The sequence below is a fragment of the Drosophila tropicalis genome, unplaced genomic scaffold, assembly GCF_018151085.1.
Source record: "Drosophila tropicalis isolate 14030-0801.00 unplaced genomic scaffold, ASM1815108v1 contig_158, whole genome shotgun sequence".
Lineage (NCBI taxonomy): Eukaryota > Metazoa > Arthropoda > Insecta > Diptera > Drosophilidae > Drosophila > Drosophila tropicalis.
This window is the reverse complement of record NW_027172602.1, coordinates 7,636,642-7,660,360: the sequence shown is the minus strand read 5'-3', so window position 1 is coordinate 7,660,360 and position 23,719 is coordinate 7,636,642. Positions and strand designations below refer to the sequence as shown.

The 23,719-nt window shown below is 39.0% G+C and overlaps 2 protein-coding genes across 3 annotated transcripts; one reads left to right on the top strand and one right to left on the bottom strand.

The window, feature by feature from the left end:
• Nucleotides 1-85: 85 nt before the first annotated feature.
• On the bottom strand, nucleotides 86-2,214 carry Paics (PAICS bifunctional enzyme). The gene is made up of 4 exons (XM_068302537.1): nucleotides 1,898-2,214; nucleotides 1,492-1,840; nucleotides 1,104-1,216; nucleotides 86-1,041 (listed from the first exon to the last, which is right to left on the bottom strand). The coding sequence occupies exons 1-4, from the start codon at nucleotides 1,971-1,973 to the stop codon at nucleotides 239-241; spliced, it is 1,341 nt and encodes a 446-aa protein (XP_068158638.1). The 5' UTR covers nucleotides 1,974-2,214; the 3' UTR covers nucleotides 86-238.
• On the top strand, nucleotides 1,052-12,102 carry Agpat1 (1-Acylglycerol-3-phosphate O-acyltransferase 1). 2 transcript variants are annotated; one of them, XM_068302540.1, is made up of 4 exons: nucleotides 1,052-1,064; nucleotides 6,681-7,082; nucleotides 9,733-9,866; nucleotides 9,927-12,102. In XM_068302540.1, the coding sequence occupies exons 2-4, from the start codon at nucleotides 6,901-6,903 to the stop codon at nucleotides 10,613-10,615; spliced, it is 1,005 nt and encodes a 334-aa protein (XP_068158641.1). In that variant the 5' UTR covers nucleotides 1,052-1,064; nucleotides 6,681-6,900; the 3' UTR covers nucleotides 10,616-12,102. The 2 variants fall into 2 exon arrangements, with proteins under 2 accessions (XP_068158641.1, XP_068158640.1); XM_068302539.1 differs by lacking the exon at nucleotides 1,052-1,064 and adding an exon at nucleotides 4,442-4,582.
• The last annotated feature ends 11,617 nt before the right edge of the window (nucleotides 12,103-23,719 follow it).

Here is a 23,719-nt window from a genome sequence, read left to right as displayed (position 1 = left end):
ACTTTGAGATTTTGTTTATAAGAATTTTGCAAAAGGATAAAATTGCCTTCAACATTATTAGTTTAAAATTCACAGAAAATATCAATTTTATGGTTAAGAAACAAAATTCGGTGTTTTATTTTTTTGTCACGCTTAAACTAAAATGTTCTCGAAATAGAACAAGAAAAAAAAATATATGTGTATATATGTATATTTAAAACGAATGGAAAGGGACTTTAGATTATTCGTTCATAATCCTTTAGGCATTGCGCACTCCACGCAGCTCCTTGTCGGCCTTCTTGAGAGTAATAAAGTTATTCAACTGCTTCACACGCAATTTGGACCAAATCATAAAGTTGCCAAGACCCAAAATGGTAGCGGCATGCAATGCAGCTGCCTCTGGATATAGAACGGTGGCACATCCCAGGCCCGAGGGCAGATTCAAACTGGACCAAGCATCCACCTGCATGTTGTCCGACTTGACGGGCGGGCAATTAATAACCGGATAATTGGTGCTTCCGGATACAACAGGACCCAAGCCATTCGAACGTCCAGCTACGGCCACAAATATGATGTTATTCATCACCGATTCGTATTCACGGACAATTCTTAATGTCTCCTCGGCTCCCTTATGGGCAGAGCTAACACGTAGCTCTACATTCAATCCCAGGGAACGGCAACTGGTGGCAATTTTCTCACTATGCGATGTGTCCGAAGCACTGCCCATCAGTATGACAACTAGGTGATCCTTTTTTGGCACAATATCAGCCAATTGTTCGGATACCCAAATGAAATTGCGCTTCACCGTATCCAGATCGCTGCTGGTAACAGAGGTGAGATTGCGATAGACCTGCTTGTCTACCATGAGACGTTTATCCCCAGATGGCCACAGGCGCCATGAATCCGAATCGATGATATCGGCCAGAACAATGTTACCATCAGCATCGATGCCATATTCCACCTTCATGTCGATAAGAGCGCAGTTCTTGGTCTGCCAGGCACGTTCCAGGACCTCGAATACCAGCAATGTGGTGCGACGCATAATATCCACTTCATCTTGACCTGATTGACAAAGGATTTTAGAGGTAAATTATGCTTGAAAACTAGAAAATAAATCTACTTACCAATTAGCAGGCCATTTAGCTCAAATTTGGCTGATATGATTTGCTCATCGCTCCATTGTGGATCATGATTGGCATCGTCCTTAAAGAAGGTCTCCTGCTTGGGTGGTGAAAATCTGTAAATTGTAAGATTTCATTTGACTTTTACAATGTCGCTCCATAAGCTGGCTGGCTGATTTGGTTGGCTTATCAACAGATTTAATGATCACAGCCACGGCTACCGCTGATCGACCTCCGACCAGTGCATCAATTGCAGTTAAAAATTTTTGTTTACCACAACACAAGCCACTGCACTGCAGTTGCTTGGCGGTTGTTCGCTCTTGATAACGAGGCGATCGCTGTCGATCGCTGTCAATCGTTGTGTGTGATAACCCTGGCAGATACCACTAACCTGTAGCCCTCCGGTACGCCGGCATTACGCTTGAGGAATGAGCCAGTGGCCAAGCGACGGGTCACCCACTCAATGGGTATCATCTCACATTTGCGGGCAATGAAGGATTTGGCACCGCAATGCTTTACATACGCCGTCCGGATGCCCGCCTCATTGAGCAGGCGAAATACCTGGCCATTTGTGGTATTCGATATCTCTGCCTTACCGGCCAGATCATGAGCCTTGACACCATCGCCAGCAGTGATGCGATCCTTGCTCAATAATAGACATAAGCCAGGATGTTCGGGCAAATCGTAGACCTGCTTGGTTTTGCCCTCAATCAGAACTTTGCCCAGCTTATAGCCATCAACTGCAATTGAGTTTGAACAATAGGGATAAGGATTCTGAACATCCTGTGCCTACTTACTGGATGTGGGTGTTGTGGTGGTGCTAGTGGTGGAAACGGCAGTCGTAGTGGTGGTGGCTGATGCTTTAGTGGCCATTGTTGTTATTATTATTCCAATGAATTGTTAAAATTGACTTCAATTGTCAGAATCTGTTTTTTTTTTTCTTCTGCTCGTTCACGTGTTGCGCGCTACGCTTTGTGCTCGATATTCGTAATTTCCACTGTCGTTGGTCGTTGTCGAAGACTCGCTCCAAGCCTACTGTGCGCTTATGGCAGTGTACCGACGACTTTATGTTCTGTTTCCCTTCTCAAATATTGGCCAGCGGGTTGGATTGTTGCTTATCTCGCTTCTGCCTTCAGTTCCACACACACACACAGCAAAGGCATGTTCTTGTATTCGTGTTTGTGTGAGCGACGCGTCAGAGCGTAGGCATAGCAACTACCTTATTAAAGATCTTTACATACCTCCAATTGTATACTCTTCTTGTGCTGGTAGTTGTTTTTTTGTATGTATGTACGGGGAAGGGTATAAATACGTCAACTTCTCATTGTGTTGCGACTTTTTGCAACCTGTTTACATCTGTATGTAGACCGAAGCTTACACTACACTACACTACTTTTTCCCGTCTTTTCATCTTTGTAGATTAAATCAAGATCATTAACGCGTCATCTGAATGCCTTTTCAACGATTTTGACATCTACAAGTAAACAAAAATATTATTGTTTTTGTACAAATATACGGACACGTTTTCATTTTCCTCGAAGTCTCGATTATGTTATCAAGTTGACAGCTAAAACAAATGATTATCGAATACTTTATACTAAATTCTAAACTTGGTTCTAGAACAATATTAATATTTCTATAAAAAAAATTGAGATACGTCAGAAGTCGATTCATTCTTTTTAATACTCTTGCAAAGCAAAAAACAAATAAATTATTTCATAAAATGAATGTTTGTGGGAACATTTTATATTTGAATATAATAATATGGATTAAACTCGCCATAAAAAATTTGGATCAAACTTTTTTTTCTATCTTGTCTAAGATCTTGTTCAACAGTTTAAATTGGCTTAAATGATAAATATTTACTTACGTTACGCGCTAAAACTACATAAATTTGGTATCAAACGAAAGAGAAAAATTCCACGAGCACTACCTCAGGTGCGCCTTGGCGACTTATTTCGTAGTTTTTAAGTAATTAACAAAAAAAATTAAGGTAAATGTTTACTATTACTACTCGGGCCCAAAACGCGCTTAAACTACATAATTTTGGTATCAAACGAAAGAGAAAAATTCCACGAGCACGACCTCAGGTGCGCCTTGGCGATTTATTTCGTAGTTTTTGAGTAATTAACAAAAGAAAATTAATATTTTTGGCGGGACTATAGCTAAAAGTAGCTGTTTCCGGCTAGAAAAAGCTGTTCAATTTTGAGATGGTGTTGCCAAATGCCGAATTTTGGATACTCGAATACGCGGGCTTTTTGAATCTTTTTGTTCGCACTATTCTCAACAAACGAAAATACTGTTGAGTTTACCATATTTCTTGATTTTATAGAACAAATATAGTTTAGGATACAATATTCGGCTGCCAGAGCAGCCGAATATTCCTCGACTTTTGAGTTTAGATTAAAATATTTGGCTACCAGGGCAGTCAAACAGCGCGCCAAATAAAAAATAGCGTTTGACAACACTGAACTCTAGCTTTACCCGATTTTTCCACTTTTCAACACTGAAATCTCGAGTAGTAATAGTAAACATTTACCAAAATTAATGTTTTTAGCGGGATTATAGCTAAAAGTAGCTGTTTCCAGCTTAAAAAACTGTTAAATTTTGAGAAAGTGTTGGCAAATGGCGAATTTTGGACACTCGAATACGCGGGCTTTTTGAATCTTTTGTTCGCAATATTCTCAACAAACGAAAATGTTGTTGAGTTAACAATATTTCTTGATTTTATAGAACAAATAAAGTTTGAATACAATAGTCGGCTGCCAGAGCAACGTTGTTATCGCTAGGTTTAAGAATATTGTTGCCAATTTGAATTAAATGGAAAAACAAAAAACCTTTAAAAGGGTAGGAAATTAAAAGGAAGAAAATTGTATTGTATACTCAATCTCTTTTTTATTTACTTTTCTACTACTTTCTTTTAAGTTATTTACCTATCATTTTTATGCTTTATATCCTTCACTTTGTCTAGGTTTATGGTATTTCTCTAAGATTCAGATAACATGACTATATCTACTTGTCGCTTGTTGCTTATCAGGAATATATGAAATACATTATGGAAACTTAAACCATCCAAAGGACAATACTTATTGGAATTGATGAAAAACTAAATCATATCTTTATCCAATAAGTGCTAGTTTATCTAGAACTTTAAATAAGAATCTTGTTAGCGATCCTTTTTACAATCATTTTTATCAATATAAGGGAAAACTCAATTCTGGCCCCAGTGTGCAGCGAGAACATGGAACTACGCATGCGCCTGCCGCAGATATTTCTGCTACAACAACCACACAATGAGTTTTCTCTGTGTGTCTCAGTCATTCAGAGACTTGCGGGGTAGCCGGTAACGGAACTTCTCGCCTAGGATAAACCGTATTGCTTGCCAGGTTTTTCTTTTGTTTGTTTGTTTGTTTGTTTTTGTCGTCGCACGCGCGGATTCGTGTTGTGGCATCAAAACTAAAAGAAAACTGAAACCGAAAAATGTAAAGAGTATAAAAACAAATTGCTTTTATTTTCTAAGTGTGTGTGTGTGTGTGTTGCACTAAATTCAATGCAAAATTCTTTTTTACTTCCTCCACATCTTCGTCAAAAGCGGCGGCAAGGCTGCTGCTGCTTCTTCTTCTTCTTGTCTGGCAATTGTATCATATTAAAATTAGTTTATTTAATTGTATAAGCAACAATGAAGTCGCCTACAAGCTGAAGAAAGCAACAAACAAACTAAAAAGAAATTGAGAACATAAAACATATTATTTATATTCATTCAATTTGTTATTCTTTCTCTCAGTCGCTCTCTGTCTACATACATATGTACATACATACATACGTACATCTGTACATCTCCCCCCGTTTGCATCTCACATTTTCGTTCTCTTGCTAGTTTCCTCTCTCTCTCTCTTTCTCTCTCTTTGCCGCAACCCCTAAAAGTGACGGCCCAGATGTGTTTTTGCACTCTTCCCATACGACAACATAAAAATATGTCAAATATTTTTTTGTTAATTTTTGCAGAGAGTATTACATATTTGTTATTTACATTAGATTGTATGTACATATACATACATACGTATGTATGTATGTATGTACATATGTATGCATAGATCATCTTCAGTTAAATTTAATATCCGGAACTTTTCCTCGCACTTATCACCCTCATGTAATGCTTGTTTTCTGCTTGTTTATTTGGTTTGGTTTTCAAAATTCAATTGATTTTTATACCCTCACCAGTTTGCAAATATTACAGATTGTTTAATTAGACTTACTACATCTTTGATTAAACATTATTAATCAGAATTAATATCCAAAAACTATTCTTTCGCTTAAGCAAACGAATTCAATTTCCTTGAGTAACTAAGAAATCGGTTAAGGTATTCCATTTCCCTTTTTATTTTGGGATTTCAATATAAAATTTATAAACAATTAATAATAAAAGACTTAAGAGTCTAACAAGGTCGGTGCATTGATTTAGGTTTTTCATTTTGTTTTGTTTTGTTTTGGTTCCGGTTGCATTGCTTCAGTGTTAAATGATTGTGCATACTCACCTTAAAATGGGGCTTCAATTGATTCAAAATATGAACTACTTTTAGTTTTAAACTTTGAATACAACAACTGGATAATCCCATAGACTTGAATTTCTGAAGAACCTTTTTAAATATTGATATCCTTGCCAATTAGTTTAACCGTTTATTTGTTTGCTAAATAAATTTGGATATGCACTTTTGACGCAGTTCAGTTTCAAAGAAATTTGAATTATATATTAGATCTATATCTATAAATGACTCATATGTTTCAAATTCATAAGATCACAAACAAAGTCTATCTCGTTCACTCTTACACAGTGCACTGCAGTGCAGATCTGGCCCGGAATTTGCGGGTAAAATCTTACATTTTTGAGGTAAAATCATCCTTAGATGTCCAAATTTGATTTGATGATGGTAAAATCTCGGTTGTGGATGGATAAACTTTTCTCATTTTCTCCTCAGAGGATTCGCCAACGACTTACTTAAGATCCTTAAAGAAGTTTTCCTATGGGGAATAATATCTAATATCTTGCATCTCTTTCCTCTTATTGTGTCCAGTAGTCATCAGCTCTTGTTTTTTTTGAATAGTCCATCTAATTTTAATTTAATTCACTTTTTCCTAGCCTAAGTGCACTTTAGAATGTATTAGTGCCGTAAATTTAAAACAAGCTAAAAGATTCAGATAAACATAACCTAAAACATTTATCGGGGATGATTTTGGAGTATTTCTGCAGTTGTTTTTAGTTTGACTTCACATTTAATGTCACTGTATCCTTCACAGAGATATAAACAATATCAATTAATTTGACGATCGGTCAAATAAAGCAATTTTTTTTGACTAGACCCTTTCCAAATTCCGAAATTTTGAAATTTTTACGACCAATAAGTGAATTTTCATAGTGTTTGGGGCAAGTCTAATGAATTCTTAGACTGATTGGAGACCCCTCTGGAAGTATTTACCCGATACGTCCATGTGTGGATTCCTTTGCTATTGAGACATTATAAGATTGTGATAATAGTTTGTAAATTTAAATGAATCAATTTGTATTTTTCTATTCATTTTCAGCACTTAATTTCAACATACAGAAAAGACTGCAAATTGCCTTAGAGAAATAGGAAGAGGAAGACAAGGAGTCAGAAGAAGCCAAAGACAAAGGCGGCAAAGAGCATTATCAACAAAAGAGACCACAGAGTGATAGGAGATATCTTACTCTTCCCGCCCGGCCAACTACTTTTTTTGTTTTGTTTATTTACCACCACCACTCCACTCCCCCCCTCGTCACATAATGAGCTCCTTCATTGAACTGATGGGACTTCTTCTGCTGCTTATGCTGCCCTTTCTCTATGAGACGAATCATATATTTCGCTACTATTTCAAATTTCTCATCTACTATGGCATCGTGTCATTCAACTCGATCATCTTGATACCGGCTTTTCTCATAAGGCCCTGCGATGTGCGCAATTTGCTGTAAGTATTATCACGAGAAGGAGGTGGGGAACTCCCCCATATCTCTCTCCAAATATAATTATGTTTCTTTTTGTTTAATTGCCTGGGTATGTAAATAGATATACATCATATATCTACTATATAGAGGTGGAGAAATCGATAACATTGTGTTGACGTCTCTCTGAGGAATTAGGCAATTGGGGGTAACCATACATGTGTCTAGGTTTACTCTTCTTCTTCTTCTTTGTTGTTGTCGTCATAGCTAATCACCTATCTAAGGGAGGCCCTGATCTGATTTCTCTAGTGATTAACTCAAAAGAGTTACCAATACATGCATATGTATGTCTTCAAGGATAACCCATTAAGATTATTAGTCTTGTAATGGATTTTTCATTGATTTGTGCTCCTCAATAACATATTCGGTGGTTGTTCATCATGAAACATTCATTCGCCAAGTCGCTTTGAGTAGTCATCAATATTAATAAGAATGCAGGTGGCCATAAAAGTTAAAACAATGAAAACAAAACACAAACAAATCCATCCATTTTAATTAAACATATATTTTTGATAGTTTTGTTGACTTTTTGGTGGTGTTGAATTGAAGGACATGCCGACCATAGCAAAACGGCAACCTTGTGTGAGGGTGTTGGGTCTCGGGTCTAGGGTCTAGGGACTAGGGTCTGTTGAAAATTGACACGCGCACGAATCGCTAAAATAGGGCCAATTGGTAAGGGGGTAAGTGGGGGGAGGTAGTGGGAATAACACGCTAATGCCGGACAACTTTGCAAGTCTCTGACGAGGTCGGACCCTCCTCCTCCTCCTCTTCCCCAGCAAATATGGCACTATGGGCCATTTGTAAAACCATAAATTATAAAAAAATCTGATTTACTAGTATAGGTTTTAGTTAACCACAAGTTTAATTACTCTTTCAGTTGCTCACTTACTAATGCACTTGTTCAATTGCTCACTCACTCACTCACTGTTCAGTCTAAACTGGACTAGGTAGAGCGTTTGGAAGATTGCTTCAACAGAAATCATCCTTCTTGAGTCAATTTGGAGTCCTGTTGTCGAATTCATATGATTATTTTCATGGTGAAGTAAAGGAAGACCCCATTCAGGTGCTTGAAATATAATTTTGGTCAAAATGTCTCAAGATGATGAAAAATAGGAATCAGAAGCAACTCCTTAGTAGAAGTCGTAGATGGGGTTCAATTATCTGCCGACACAGGAGTCGTTTATGATCGGAGAGAAGATAGAAATATGTTAAGAAACTTAACAAAAAGTTGGGTGGGCTATGGAAAAAACCAGGTAGAAAGTGTGAACATCCGATCCCGATATGTGAAGATTTGGTAAATTGGTTTACTTTTCTTTATACCCCGAATTGGATATTCTGCAAAGTGTTTGGGAAATTTTGTTAACGAAATTCTCGACAATTGCCTAGATTTCTGATCGGAACACTGGGTATGTCAGTGAGCAAGTGAATCGTTGAATCACTGAGTGAAAAAAGAACATTTTCACTCACTCACTAAAGCTAGTTGTTCAGTCGTAAGAGCACAAGAAAAGTGGTCAAAGTCCCCATGGTGCTGCTGCTGGTGCTTCCACTTTTGGCCCGTTTGCTTGGCTTATGGTTGTTGCGGTTGCGGTTAGCGCACACCACCGCCACACCACCACCTCGACGACGACACATTCATATTTGATTGCAATCCCAGTAGGTCTCATTATGACCTCCCCCCTTGTCCCCTTGTGCGGCCTATTCTACTTCAATTGTGGCTTGTAATTAGGTACACCTAATAGAAATGGAATAGAAACCACTTATTTTGTTACGTTTTTCATCTATCTATCTCTTTTGCTCCACTTCTTTAATTGCTGGTCAATCCTTAACATTTTTTTGTTTACAATTTTGAATTTTGCTTGAGATTTTTGTTGAATTCATTCAACAGCCCCGAGAACTTCTGCACCAGGAGTTCCCTGTGGGTGGATCGGCTAAAGTCCTGCAATCCGTTCCGTAGTCTGATTCGTATTGTCCATCGATCAGGGAGGAGGACTCCGGCCCGGAGTGGGAGTGGGTGCAATGCAGTTTCGCTAAATTTCTTTGGTTTAGCCGCTTCTCACGGGACATATTAAAGGCCGATATGGGAGTCCTTTTTATGGACAACTGGGGCTGCATCTGCCTCATTGTAAAGAGGCGACGCCTATCCAGAACTGTGGTTCGCTTGCTAATCCACCACTGGAAATCGGGATGAATGTATCGTCTCTTTGATTTACCTGTGTTCTCCCGCACAAATCGATTGCGTTCCTCCAGCCACTTGCGACCATATTCCCAGCCCAGGAGATAGCCAATGGTAGTGTGACGTTTCTGTTGCTCCAACGATGGGGCAAACACTTTGCGTCTTGGCTTCATCCCGCTCTCGGCAAAGAGACTGCTCTCACTAGTTCGCTCAGCAGCAGTGGCATTCGACCGTTCCTTGATTATGGGCATCCTGCTGCCTTTCGTTTATTTTGTATTTTTATTTTATTAGTTTATTTATTTTCGTTTAGTGTTTTGTTTTTTGTTGGGGTTGCTTTCAGTGTTAGTGCTGAACTGTTTAATCAGATTTGTGGAAACAAGTTGTATAGATATTTGACTGAATCAAGGACTACTTGATCTAATTGGCTTTGTCTTTGATTGAAGCTGGGCCAGCACCTGGTGTCATCGTATATCCACACTGATCGGTCTGAGATGGGAGCTGCGTGGCAAGGAACATTTGTCCAAAGATCAGGCTTGCATCATAGTGGCCAATCATCAAAGTTCTTTGGATGTCTTGGGTAAGTTGAAATCACATTCACTCGCCCAATAGTTTTAACACTTTTCTGGTTCGTTTTCAGGCATGTTTGACATCTGGCATGTGATGAACAAATGCACTGTGGTGGCCAAAAGGGAACTCTTCTATGCCTGGCCCTTTGGCCTGGCCGCCTGGTTGGCCGGCCTCATCTTCATTGACCGCGTGCGTGGAGAGAAAGCTCGTGATACTCTCAACGATGTGAATCGTCGCATTAAGAAGCAGCGCATCAAATTGTGGGTCTTCCCCGAGGGGACGCGTCGAAACACTGGTGAACTGCATCCCTTCAAGAAGGGAGCCTTCCACATGGCCATCGATCAGCAGATACCCATATTGCCGGTCGTCTTTAGCTCCTATTGCACATTTCTCAATGATAAGAAGAAAATTCTGAACGCTGGCCGCATTGTGATAACCACCCTGCCTCCGGTAAGCACTGAGGGCCTAACCAAGGATGACATCGAAATCCTAATCGAGCGCATACGCTTTCAAATGACTGAGACATTCAAGTTAACCTCGGCAGAGACCCTGCAACGTTACAAGCCACACAAGCCGTCATCGCCCATGGCAGCGGCGTCGGCGGTGAACGGAGCAGAGGCTGCCGCAGTGGCCAGCAGCAGCTCCGGTTATGCGCCACTTCATGTGGGTGTTGGCGCTGCAGCGGCATCGGCTGCCTCCTCATACGAAACGTACAAGAGCAGTGCCGGCAAGGCGAGCAGCATGCTAAAGACACTGTAGGTGTGGTGATCCATCCAGCCAGCCAGCAGACAACCTAGCCAGCTTTTGATCTTCACCTTAACTCTTAGTTTACACACACACACACACACACACACACACACATTAAGTATTAGTAGCAGCAAAAACCAAATTGCGACTATCGACTGTCAGACTATTTCCCTCTTAGGCAAATAAAACTAAGCACTATGCAGCAGTTCCACTTTAAATCAATAAAACGGGGTAGAAACGGGAAAGAAAGTATTAAATACTAACCCAATGATATCTATACACACACACACACACACACACACACATATGTATTCGTCCATATATTCAAAAGACCTAATGATTTTTGTCGACTTGATTTGTGTTTCCCCCGAACAAAATTTGCATCTAAATGATTACAAAAATAGGAATTGATTAACAACAAATATGTTTAATAATAATTGCATATATCAAAGCTATAGATGTTTACTGAATCTATTCCAATTTCATGATTCTGGATCAATCCGTTCAGTTTGAATTCTGAGTGAGTGAACTAAACTGAGCACAAATGAATCTGTTCTCTTTCAACTGTTCCCACTTGAGCAGTTCACTTGCTCAGTTCGAAAATGAGAACAAGTGAACTTTTTCAGCAGAATTGGATTCAGAATCCAAATCAGGATTGCAATTTCAAGTAAAATGAACTTTAATTTACCCCCCCCCAAATGGTTTCTAATACCCGAAAAATTTGAAAATTGATTAAATAAACTGGAATGTTGCGAATGTTGTGGAAATAAGAAGAATTAGCTAACAAATAATCTAACACCTAATACCTAAACTCTAAACTATTAAACACCTCACTCTACATACTTACATACATACATACATATATAATATTATATAATCTAATATGTATAAACGAAAAGTTAATCAAAACATTTCTTACGAATTTTTCAAACCCAACACAATACACAGACATAAAATACTCAAACAAAGAAAAAAAAAAAGAAAAAAGGCAATTGTATTTTTTTGTACCAAGATAATAGTTAATAATAGTGTCCTTTAAATCAAAATTATAAACATTCGCTAATTAAGTTGGTGGTCCAAAGTTTCAGAAGGCTTGGGTCCAATTGTCATCTTATGATCAGCAATGAATTTAAATCCTATATATATACATATATTAAAACTACTTATAAATATATATATTTATTCTTTTTTTTTTTTTGCATTTCTCATTAAGTTAATTAATTTTTTATTCATTTGACAAAAGTTAAAACCTATTTATACAAAATTTCATATTGTATTCGGAAAACTTGTAGTGAATCAATTATATTGTATACCAATTTATTCTTGTAGTAAAATGTTAAAACTCAACTTTGTAAATAAGGAATGCAAAAGAGAGAGAGAGAGAGAACAGATAGGGAAATGAGTGAGATAAAGACATGTACTATATCTGCGGTTTACTTTAAAGACAAATCCAAAAAAAAAAAAACAGAATACAATATAACAAAGATTTGATTATCAAATTGATTTCGTTGCTTTTTTACCTTCTTTTTGCTGTTTTCTTATTTGGTTTTTGGGGTGGGTGGGTTAATATATATGAATAAAAATAACACTTTTGATTATAATAATACAATTTAAACTACTTAAACATCATGGGGGACATGTTTTATACCCAAATTACGGGTATTCAAGTTATTCAAATGATTAAGTGGCGGCTCACCTGCTCACCTGGCCATTGGCTGCTGGTGGTCCGCCTGATTTGTGAAAGAAAAATGGAGGGTCCAGCTTGCGGCGAGCCACCACAGCAGAAGGATCTAGGATTGACTTTCTCTATAGCAGTGAAAGACTGATGATGCTGTTGTCAGGCATCTCCATCAAAGGGCATAAACAAGCAATTGCCGTCACCTGAAACTGGAGCGCCTCCCGATTGGGCTGGTGGTGGTGGCACAATTGGATATTGAAATTCCTCATGGATGGCCAATGGGGACTACTTGGCCATCAGGAGTGATGGCGGTATTAGGAATTGCGGGCATAGAAATCACTGATGCCGTCGTGGCCACCTGTCGCTGATGGCGTTCACGGTCTAGAGCTTCCTGAGCGGCGGCAAGTGGTTGCAATTGCAATTCCCCATCTTCTCGCAGTTTCCAGAAGAAAGTCACCTTTCATCGACTGGAGATAAAACAACTTTAAATGAAATTTAAAAGAGTGCACGAATTCAAATTCGATTTTCGATAGGCTTGCTCCGAAATGTCGATTAACCGATAGTTATCACTAAAGTATGCTATATAATTTTTCATTGAACTGAAATTCGAAAAGCCCAATAAGTAGGCAACATTTCGATTCGTTGAAACTCAAATTACGTAAAGGATTCTAGTAAAGCGTTAAATAACTTAAAAAAGAAATCGAAATGAAAGAAAAACATTTTATATATCAAGATTAAGCTATAAACTAAGTCATATATCGGCAAATACAAAGATTTTTGCTTACTTTCATAATTTAAGTGATTGATTAAGGTTACTTTATTCAGCTGTATTTGGATAAATTTGTAAAGGTGTTTGGAATATACATGTATAAGCCATATTGCCAAATGAAGCTAGCCAAGATTAATATCCTTCTATTTATCCTATTCCGATCGATTTAGATCTTAGAAAATTTACGATCCTTGTGCATATATGAATATTGAAATGTTTATGTTTGGTCAAATGAAATGGTATACGATTTTCTATATCCTTGGGATAACTCTTTTTGGCTCTTATCTGTCCGTTTGTCGATGTGTTTGGCTTTTCATTTGGTTTCATTTTCATTTTCATCGATCGATAATACGTTGAAATATAAAATGCCATTAATAATAAAAATTATGGGGCGTTTACAAGAGGTTGTCATGACAGTCGCCTGACATTTATGCAATTTTATGTGAGCCGACGAAAAAGAAAGAAAAAAAAGGAGGCTGGCTGGCAAGGCATCCTTGAATCCACCCCACAGTCATCATCGCCATCATCGGCATCATCGACTGGGCACAATGACAAGTCTATCAATTTTTCACACACTTATGACACGACGAAAGACTGCCAAAGGACCAACCAGCCAAAGGATATCGAAAGGTGAGTGCATTTTCCAGGCGATTGGATTGAATGGCGAGTACCTTCCTTCCACAACTCATTCTTGCGGCTCTGTCACAACTTTTTACCTTCAAGGGGTTAGGGGACAATCAAAAACTACGAAAATGGAAAACAAAAAGAAAATGAAAAAGGATATAATGTCTAAGGGCATGCAAAATGTTGGCTTCATTGCACAATTTTCGCGCATATCGAATGCAATAATTTTCGACAATTTGCGAAATTTAAACGTCATGAATGGCAATATCTTAAATTACCAAAACTCAAACCCTCTAGCCCTCTACCTCGCCCCTCTCCCCTCATCCCTTGCCCGACTGTTATGGGTCTATCATAAGTTTGCATCTGTCATACAAGACGAGAATGAGAAAAGTTATTAACTGACTCCAAGTTTCTTGGCTGTTTAATCAGATGATCTAATAATTGGAAATATCTATAGTAAAAACTTTGTATATTTTTCTTGGCATGTCATCTTGTTGACATTTCAATTGGTGAGATGAATTTTTGACACTTACAGACATGTCCCGTGCTGATGTCCCGTCTTGTTGTCATTTCAGGAACTCAAAAATCTTAGAAAAACCATGTAATGCAACGTCATGCTTGGCCAGCCACAAGACAAGACAGCAAAATTGAAATCTTGAAAAATTTACATGACACTCGACAAAGATGGGATGGGTCATGAGCCCATGAGATGTCCGGATTTTGGGTCTCTCCATCTCCGTCTCTCTGCGTTTGTGATTTTATTTGATAGTTTCCTGTTTTTTAAGGCAGTTGCAGGACACGGCATATGGACACATGTCAATCATATGAAATTAACACGTCGTCATCGTCAGGATCGGTAGCGGGATGAGGCCAAAAGGCTGGGAAAACAAAATGTAGCTCAAGGCAAAGATTCTTTCCCCGTTTTTAAGGAATCTTTGGGGTTTTTTTTTTTTTTTTTGGTGGTGGCTAAGTCGCATTAGGCGCTAATGTTATTTTTGCCTCTTTGGCGAATTTTGTGTTTTTTTTTTTGTTCTATTCTCATTTTCACTTTCGGTTTTCTCTGTTGCTTTTGGGCGATTATTGCGGTTGATTGCATTTTACAATGCACAAAATCGCGAATGCATTTTGCCATTTTTTTTTTTTCTTTTGCCTAATGGGATTACGTAATATCCATTAATCAGCCAAGTGAAATCGCAATGCGTCCCAAAAAGTATATGACATGTGTGACAGACAGACAAAGAGAGAGGGAGAGAGAGAGAGAGAGAGAGGGAGAGGGAAAATGCAGCATGTGGCATGCAACAATCACCCGCACATCCCCTTCCAACCCACACATATCGATTCACTCTAACTAGGACACGCGCGTATCTGTAATTATATAATTACGTCCAGCACCGATAGCAACCAATGTGATATACATACCTGTGACCCCTCCCCCCGCCCACCACTCTTCCTATGCGACATGCGCACTAATTGCATTAAATTGTTCCACACGGCGATCGGTTTGCTATTGACCAGATGACGCTTACCCACCCCACCAAGCAATCCCTCTCCTACATACCCCGCCGATGTCCTGTTATTGATACTTATGTTAGTTTAAGTTGTTTGAACTATTTTTTGTTGCTTGTAATTGGCCCATCATCCATGTATGTGAGTAAGTAATTTCTTAATTTCATTTTGGACGGAAATGCAGAAATTGTTTAATGTCCCACTCACGAATATTCGTATGTAGATTCAATCGATAGAGAGTGAGAGAGAGCGAGTGAGTTCTATGGGTAAACAATCGCAGGACTTATCATCTATATAATGAAGGGTAAACACTTTTAAGTGACCATCTCATATCCCAAATTCTCTTATCCTTTACTCGATTCGATAACTGTAACCTTTTTCAACCTCAATATCATAGACTCTTCCATATGTCACCTTAAGCACTTGAATGTCTTAATGGATTCCTGGTAAATGCAATTTGTTTGGATCAAGTATTAGTTGTCCTTTAAAGGATATACACGGCGCTTCTTTTGCTAAACGACAACCAAAGGACTTTGATGAAATCTGCTTAAAACTATTGCAACTTTTAGCCTTTAGTACAGTGCCTGCAAATTGATTGCAACCGTTTATTCTTTAGATAGCCCATTTTTATATCCCATTTATATTGGTAAGAAGGATCAGCACGACGAGATGACTTCAAATAGCCATGTCCATTCGTCCGTTCGTCTGTCCGTCCGTATGGATCGACGTTTTTCTAAGCTATTGTATTTCCAAGTTTTGTATGCATTTTGATGACTCTACAAGATCGGGTGACTATATCATATAGCGCACATAGGAAGGATATGTCAAAAACAGTGACTTTTAGGAATAACTTTGTTACGTTTCAAATATTTAAAGTAAGATCCGCCTCAGATTTCGATGAGAAAGGACTTAAGTTTGGAAATCTGAACTAGTTAATCAAACTGAACTACAGTAGAATCCGGTTATAACGACACTCAAGGGACCTTTCAAATAAGTTTGTAACCAGACGGACTACTGTATTTACATAAGCATTACATCGCTTAGTATGAATTTTAGTCTCTAATACGTAACATCATGACTGAGTATTCAGAGTATTGAAGTGATGTGGAAATTTGATGGATATTAAATACAAATTATACAAAATACATTCCCTTGTTTCTTTATCTTTGATCCTTGCCTCTCCCCCTGCCCGTTCTAATTAGCCATGCAATATGTGTGAGAGAGTCGAAGGAGATGGAGCGAGCGAGAGGTCTCTGGTTCGATATGGAAATTTCAGAGTTTTTGCTTTTTGATTGACAACTGATCTTTTTTTTTTTTCCTTCCTTACCTTGATCCTATGATCCTTTTGTTTTCGCGCAAACACTCATAAATGATGTTCGTGTTCGGTGAAAAGAAAAAAAAAACCTTTCCCACGTCAAAAGCGAAAAAAAAAACCTCGCACCCTCAGAAGAAATATGAAAAAACCAAAGTGCATACATAAAAAATGTGGATAGAAAGAAAATGTTGTTACAACCGTAGCTAACAAGCCCGTAATTACTCGACAAGGATTGTAACACCTTAATGGAATACCGGAAGGGCTCTCTGACTGGGTGACTGGCTGACTGACTGCCACGGTGAGTGATGAGCATGAGCGGCAAAGTCAGGGCTGAAAATTTGCATAAATCGAAACAAAAAAAAATGAGAAATCGAACTTGAAATCCCTAGACCAAATCGAATCCTGTGTATCCTTGTATATATTTTGACATGCCACATGAAAATATTTGTCAGTCACCAAGACGAAAAAAAAATACATACAAGGAACCAGAAAAAAAAGGATTAAACGTCATGCACAATCATATTTTATGGACATGGAAAATTCATGTTAAAATTAGCATAGGACAGTGATAGAGAGAGAGAGAGAGAGAGGGACCGAGGGATAGTGAAATATTTTGACACCAAACTATAGCTCAATTATATAAGATGAAACCGGCCAAAGGACATACATACATACATAAGTATTTTGGAAAAGGAAGAAAGGGTAAGACTAGGGAACGGGGGTTAAGGTTAAGAAAAATGCCCAAATGGGACACAGGAGGAGGAGGAGGTAGGGGCATTGGCCTAAGAGGGTTTGAGGTGTTCAGATCCATAATCCATTTTGGATTGAGGTTGACCAGCCGTTGCGAAAGGGGTTAAGGACTTACAAGGATGCAAACAAAGGCAAATCTCTACTAAGTCGCTTTGGAAGTGACACAAACATTAAATATGACAAAAAAGTGCCAAGTGTGTGTGCGAGTGTGTGTGTGTGTGTGTGACAGCTGTCGCAAGATTGGGATACCTTCCTCCCTCACCCCCTACTCCAATTTATTTGTCGATTGCTTATCAGTCGGTTTCTTCTTCACTAAATGCTGCAATTAACTTAAAGACTGCCTTTTAGTAGAGAGAGAGACAGAGGGAGAGAGGGAGAGCGAGAGAGAGAGTGAGTGAGTTTCTTGAAGAGGAAACCCAGCCAACCATCTCCAAGTTGTTTCCACTTCCGTCTTCAATTACAAGGACAAAAAGTAACTTGTGGGTGCCTTTGCATGTGCGGTAATGATTGCGGTTAAGTTACGTTTTACTTCCTCCTTACCCGCCCCCCTCCACCAGTCTCTTTAAGGTATATGATCCTGTGCCTGCATTTTGGAACTTTCTCAGGGTCATAGCTGGCTGGTCATCCAAACTGCATTTTAGTATTTACTTGTGGCATAATAATTGGTTTTTCCTTCAAGGATTTAAACGGACTTAAGCCGCTTCCATTCACTCATTTTTGCCATTCTCCTCCTCCTCCTCCTCCTGCCTTTCGCAATGGCAATGCCAATAAGTTGATTTTCGGTCCTAGGTAAAAGGATATTAAGTCAGAGACCGTCTCCGTCTCCGTTCCGTTCCGTCATGCAGTGCATTTTCTTGGTTAATCTCGACAGCAGCAGCTACCGACCGCGACCGGCTGTATGGTCAGTTCTGGGCAGCAGCTGCCCATTGCAGTCCGAGGACCATTTGCTCTAATTTAGTAAGGAAAATCTCTACTTGGTTGTTGTTGTTGTTCTTGTTGGTATTCGTTCATTTTTGCACAGACCTTGGAAATTGGCTCATCTTGTGTCAGGAGTGGCCGCCTGACCGGCTCCTTTGTTGCTCACCGGCTGGCCATTCGGCACTTTCACGCTTCTTAGAGACCAAACGCAATGCAAAGAGGGGTGGAGGAAAGGTGGAAGATCTCAGCGTGGAACGTGCTAGCAGTGCCCAAAAGAGATCGATAGAGACCAATAAATCTGCTCAAGCATTTGGCTACGCTGCGGCAGCGCATCAACAAAAATTGACAAACTCCTTTGTTCTTGATGGTCGCCTCTCGAGTGTCCCCGAACTGGTCCGATCGTAAACCAACAATCCTCAAGAAGGGCGCCATCTCGTTGCTTGTATGCAAAAAGAGGCGCCGCCATAAACCATATAAACCAGAGTCCACATATATTTATAAACTATATAATACTTTCTTATGTCGGCACGATCAAAAGATAACGATGAATTCTGTCTAAAACAAGATTCGTTCTGCCTTATATAATAAAAAATATGTATTCATAGATGAATTTTTAGATTGACTTTTGAATAAATTTAACAGCTCGACAATTTAACAAGTTCAATGCCAAAACCAGTTGGGAATCACAACAGCTTAGAGCAAAAAAAAAAAAAACTAAGCCAAGCTCATTGAAGACGTTATAGATTTAAAGAACTTGAGATAAACTACATGTAAGACCAATTGATATTCCAAATTCTGGGATGGAATCACCAGACCGTCTTAAGATCTGGTCTCATGACCTGCCATATAGTTAAGGACTGAGTAAATAGAATAAGTTAGTCTTAGTTCTTAGTTGTCCTTAAATATAATAAAAGATGTAGTTGAACCACTGCAAATTCAGTGGATTATGATATCTCTATTGCGGGTATATGTATATGTATCCATTCTTCTTCAGTTTGTCATATTCAAGTGCGGCACATCCTCAATCCTTCGGCCACACCCAGCAATTAAACTGGGCTGGACGATGAAGATCATCGAAGATGTTTAATCTTTTTGTTCACATTTCTATTTCAGTGGGTTGCTTGTGTTTTTTACACATGTCCCTCTATGGGCTAGATAGGTCCTTGAAAGTGTGCAAAAAAAAGAAGAAGAAGAAGAAGAAGAAAAGGACAAAAAACGAAAACGAAAGAACTGTCAGACATAAATTTTAATTAACTTTATTTTTAATTGTTGCAAATTTATGGGCAAAGGCGAGCACCAAAACACATTGGCCAAGCACACTGAAGGACGGAAGGATCGAGGCACGAAAGGATGGGAGAAATCTTCTTCTTTTGTGGGCAGAGCGCAAATGACAAACGAACAGAACGGTAAAACAGATCAATGCCGATGGAAGATGGCCGAGGGTTAGATATGTTTTGGTGAGTGGCAAGGAGGGAAAGGATCTGAAAATCCCTTTTTACCAATTGTCTTGGGACAACCAGAATTTTGTGCTCTAAATTATTTGCCATAATTTCTGGCGCGTTCGCTCGCGTCTTGTGCAATTTCTTTTTGTTTTTTTGCCATTCCCTTTTGCTTTCGACCTTTTCTTGGTTGCATCTCGTTCACTCGCTCGCTCGCTCCCCCCACCCCCTTCGGTGGTTCGTTCGCTCGGTCAGTTAGGCTGCAGCATCCTTTCCTCTAGTTGCACAGTTGCATTGTTGTAATTTACTTCCTCTTTTGGCTGTTGTTGTTGTTGGGTTATTTCGTCTCAGACATCTCCCGTTGTGTCTCTTGTGCCACTGTCCGCCGCCCCTCCGCTCACCCATTCCCCGACCCCTTCGTTTGGTCTATATATCTCTGGCTGTGCATCAGAAAAGTTGGAATCCGTATTTGTATCTGTGTGTTTGTGCTCTTCATTACCTTGGCCATTGTCTTGATTCGCATCCTTTGCGACGGGCTGCAATTTTTGGCATGTTGTGTTCCAGTTTTCAGGGTCATATCTCTCTCTGTCTCTCTTGCACTCGCAATCTCGAGAACTTAGTCCTCGTTTCTTCAGTTTTGCAGAGAATTGCGTTTTGTTTGAAAATTGTCTCGTATTTGACAGTTGACAGTTGGTCGACTTTTGAGTTGGAAAGTTATGAGCATAAACATGACATTTGTCGGGATTCGCATCCTTATCCTTTTTTTCTTCTCGTCCTCTTCTTCTCTTCTACTGCTTCTTATTGTTATTATTATTATTATTATTATTGGTATTATTGTTATGGGACCCCCATCTAGGGCCAGAAATGCTTCTGTAGGCGTTTAAATTGTTGTTTCGATTCAGAAGAGAAGGAGTTGAAAAACTTCTTAAGTAGTAATTGATAGTAAAATAATGTATTTGTATATTTTTTAATACTAATAGTAATTCAGAGTTCTCTCTAGTACCAAAGTGAAAGTACATAACCTCAAAGAGTGTTTGCTCTTTTTACGCCTTTCCTAACCTCACATTGGTTCCTACTGTACTATGAAGTTGGAGGATCGCAAATGTGTTTACAAATGTTACATATTTGATATGGATAGCATCTGAATAGATGCCAGTATAAATCTAGCCAGGGTAAAGCATAAATCATTTTAACTGTAACAATATACACACATTTGTACATCATTCTGTCTCGCTCTCGCTCTCTCTCCAACTGTAACATGCATATTTGTGACAGTCAATTGGTTTAATGAAGTGCCTAGTGTGGCCTCACTAGGATGTAAGCAAATGTATTTAGATATCCCTTCCCTTACAGCAAGGATAAACCCCTCTCCCCTCTCCACACTCCACACAGACCGTTGTCACTTATGCAAAACGCAAACAAAGCCGCGCGACAAACATTCGCAACACACATATAGAAAAGTGAGAGTGAGAGTAAGAGTTCTTACTCTCTCGCGTGCAGCAAATCAAATATCGATAAATATTGCATACAATGCAAATGTGTAGGTAATAGGGAAAGGCATTAATCACAAAAAGAACACAGCAACAACAACAAAAAAAAGGGCTATGCAGAAAAAAAGGAAACCAATATTCGCAAACGTAACAGAGAGCAAGAGAGAGAGAGAGAGCGCCAAAGTGGCAAAGCCAAAGCATTTCTTATTATGCACAGGCCATTGAGCATGCAAATCATCAGCTAACGGAGCAGAGCAAAGAGTGAGCGAGAGAGAGAAGACAGAGGTGGGAAAGGGGTATAAGGATTTGCATGCAAATTTTTGTTGAATGCGAATTCAAACAGAAAGCAAACAGAGCAAAGAGTGAAGAGTGAAAGTCAAGTGGCTCTTTATGACGCTCGCTCTGCCACTCGCAGACGAATACACACACACACACACACACACACACACACACACACATGTAGGTAATTTACATAGCACGATCGTCACATTTGTCCCCTTATCCTGTGTCCTGCATTGTGTTCCTAATTAAGCGTAAAATCGTCGCTTACAAATAAAAAATTTCCAAAAAAAAAAAATGCTAAAAAGAAAGAGAATTGTATGAAAATTGATTTCGAGTGGTTTTCTTTGTGGTTTTCTCTTACTTAACGATCCTCTCCATCATTATCACATCATGTCATCATGGCCTCGGCTTATGTTAATTTCCTTGCATAAAAAGGTAAACCATTAACAAGGTTACGCCTAGTTAAAATATCACAAGAAAAAGGAGAGAAAGAAAGCAAAAGAAAGAATATTGTGTGGAAAATGTAAGAAAATGTAGCCGAAGAATGATGTAAGAAAGGAAGGATGCTGTCCTTGTTAAATCAAATTAATCAACATGGCCCGAGGGTCCCGGTGAAAAATTCCTCGATTCGTCCTCGCTCTCTTTGGTCTCTTAGGCCATTTAATCCTTTTGTGTGGCTTATGTAAACAGCCATAATTCAACAATATAAGCAGAGCACACACCAAAAACCAACATAAGAAATCGGCGAATAAATATATCCTTTGCCATGCCATGCCATGGGCCTTTCTTACAACGGCCCCGCAAATCCTATCCAAGCATTTGGCAGCGAGAACAAACAGAGACAGACAGAAGAGAGAGAGAGAGAAAGACCAAAAAACCAAGCAAAATAATACATTTTTTTTGTTGTTTTTTTTGCAAAGAACCCTTTTTTCTGTTGGTTTCCCTTTTTTTTTTTTTTTGTACTTCTTTCACATGCATTTCGCTTCTCTCGATCCTTTTCATTCTTCTTCTTTGGCGTGCAGAAAGGCGACTAAAAATAGCCGAAAAGTTGAGAAATTTCGTTTCAATTAACTAACCCTTAGCCCACTTTTACTCCTTTTACCCCTTTTTCGAATTATATACAGATATGTCTTCGCATATGGAAAAAAAAAGGATAAAAGAATGGAAAAGCAAACAAAAAATTTGCGGTGAAAGTTGCAGAAAAGCAATGAATGATTAAAAGAAAGTAAAGGGCGAAATGGAACCCTTTCAACATATAGTCCTTAGATTGAAATATAAAGATTTGTTAATTGATAAGATTTATGAGAGAAATGGCAATATATTTTCAACTCATTAGAAGAAACGATTTGATGATCTCGATAGCTAACTTAACTGTACATTCTAAAGATGGCACAAATCGAGAATTGCCCATTGCTGTCAATCAGTGATGGGATTCGATTGAGTCCATCAAAAGGAACTTTAGTTACACAAAATCAAAAGGACATCTAAGTTAATTGAGTATAAGTAGTTGATATTGAGAGAATCGTACCAAAAGAAGAGAGAATGGTTTGTTGGTCTTTGTCGAGAATAGATTTGCTGCAAAGTCATTAATGGCTAATTTAATAGGTTGACAGGATCAACTTAGTTGATGTTTGTGTTTTAAGTGTTTTTTGTTTTAGTTTCCTGCGGAAGTTGCTAACATTTTCAATTAAAATAGCATTCATTGCGGTTGCTAAAGAGCCGCAATTAATATACACAGGAGACATATCAGATATTATTATGAACCCAAGTTGGCTTAGGGTCCAAGGACAGGAAGTTATCATTGCCCAGTTGTGGGTAATTAACGTGCCTGGCGAGCAAACAGAGAACAAGTGTCAAAGTGCCTGTTGCTGAGGCAAGAAGCGACATTCAAATTTCTGACTTTTAGGAGGGACGAAGGGACATTTCATCCTGTTTCTTTTTCAACTGGATGGCCGATAGAGATCTAGGGTGGACCGAGGAAACAGTGTGGGAAATGCAACTGAGCTTAAAGTGTCGTAAGGTTGAATGCTATTAGACATCACTCGAAAGTCTAGACGGCAAAGAGAGCCAAAAGAGCAGATAGTGAGAGAGAGAGACACACGAAGAGAGTGCTGTGCCATGTCGAGTGTCCTTTTGCCTGTCCTGAGGGTGCGCGCTTGCGCAACAACCCCTAAGACTAGACGGCCAGAGGGTTTTGGGTATAAAACGTGGCCCGCTACCCCGAACCATTCAGTTTGTCAGAGAACGTCGAGCGACCAGATCAGAGCCTACGACAGTTGTGCTCTGTCTTGTTGTTTATATATTTTTTTTCGATCCAACATTCCTCTATCATCATCATCATCATC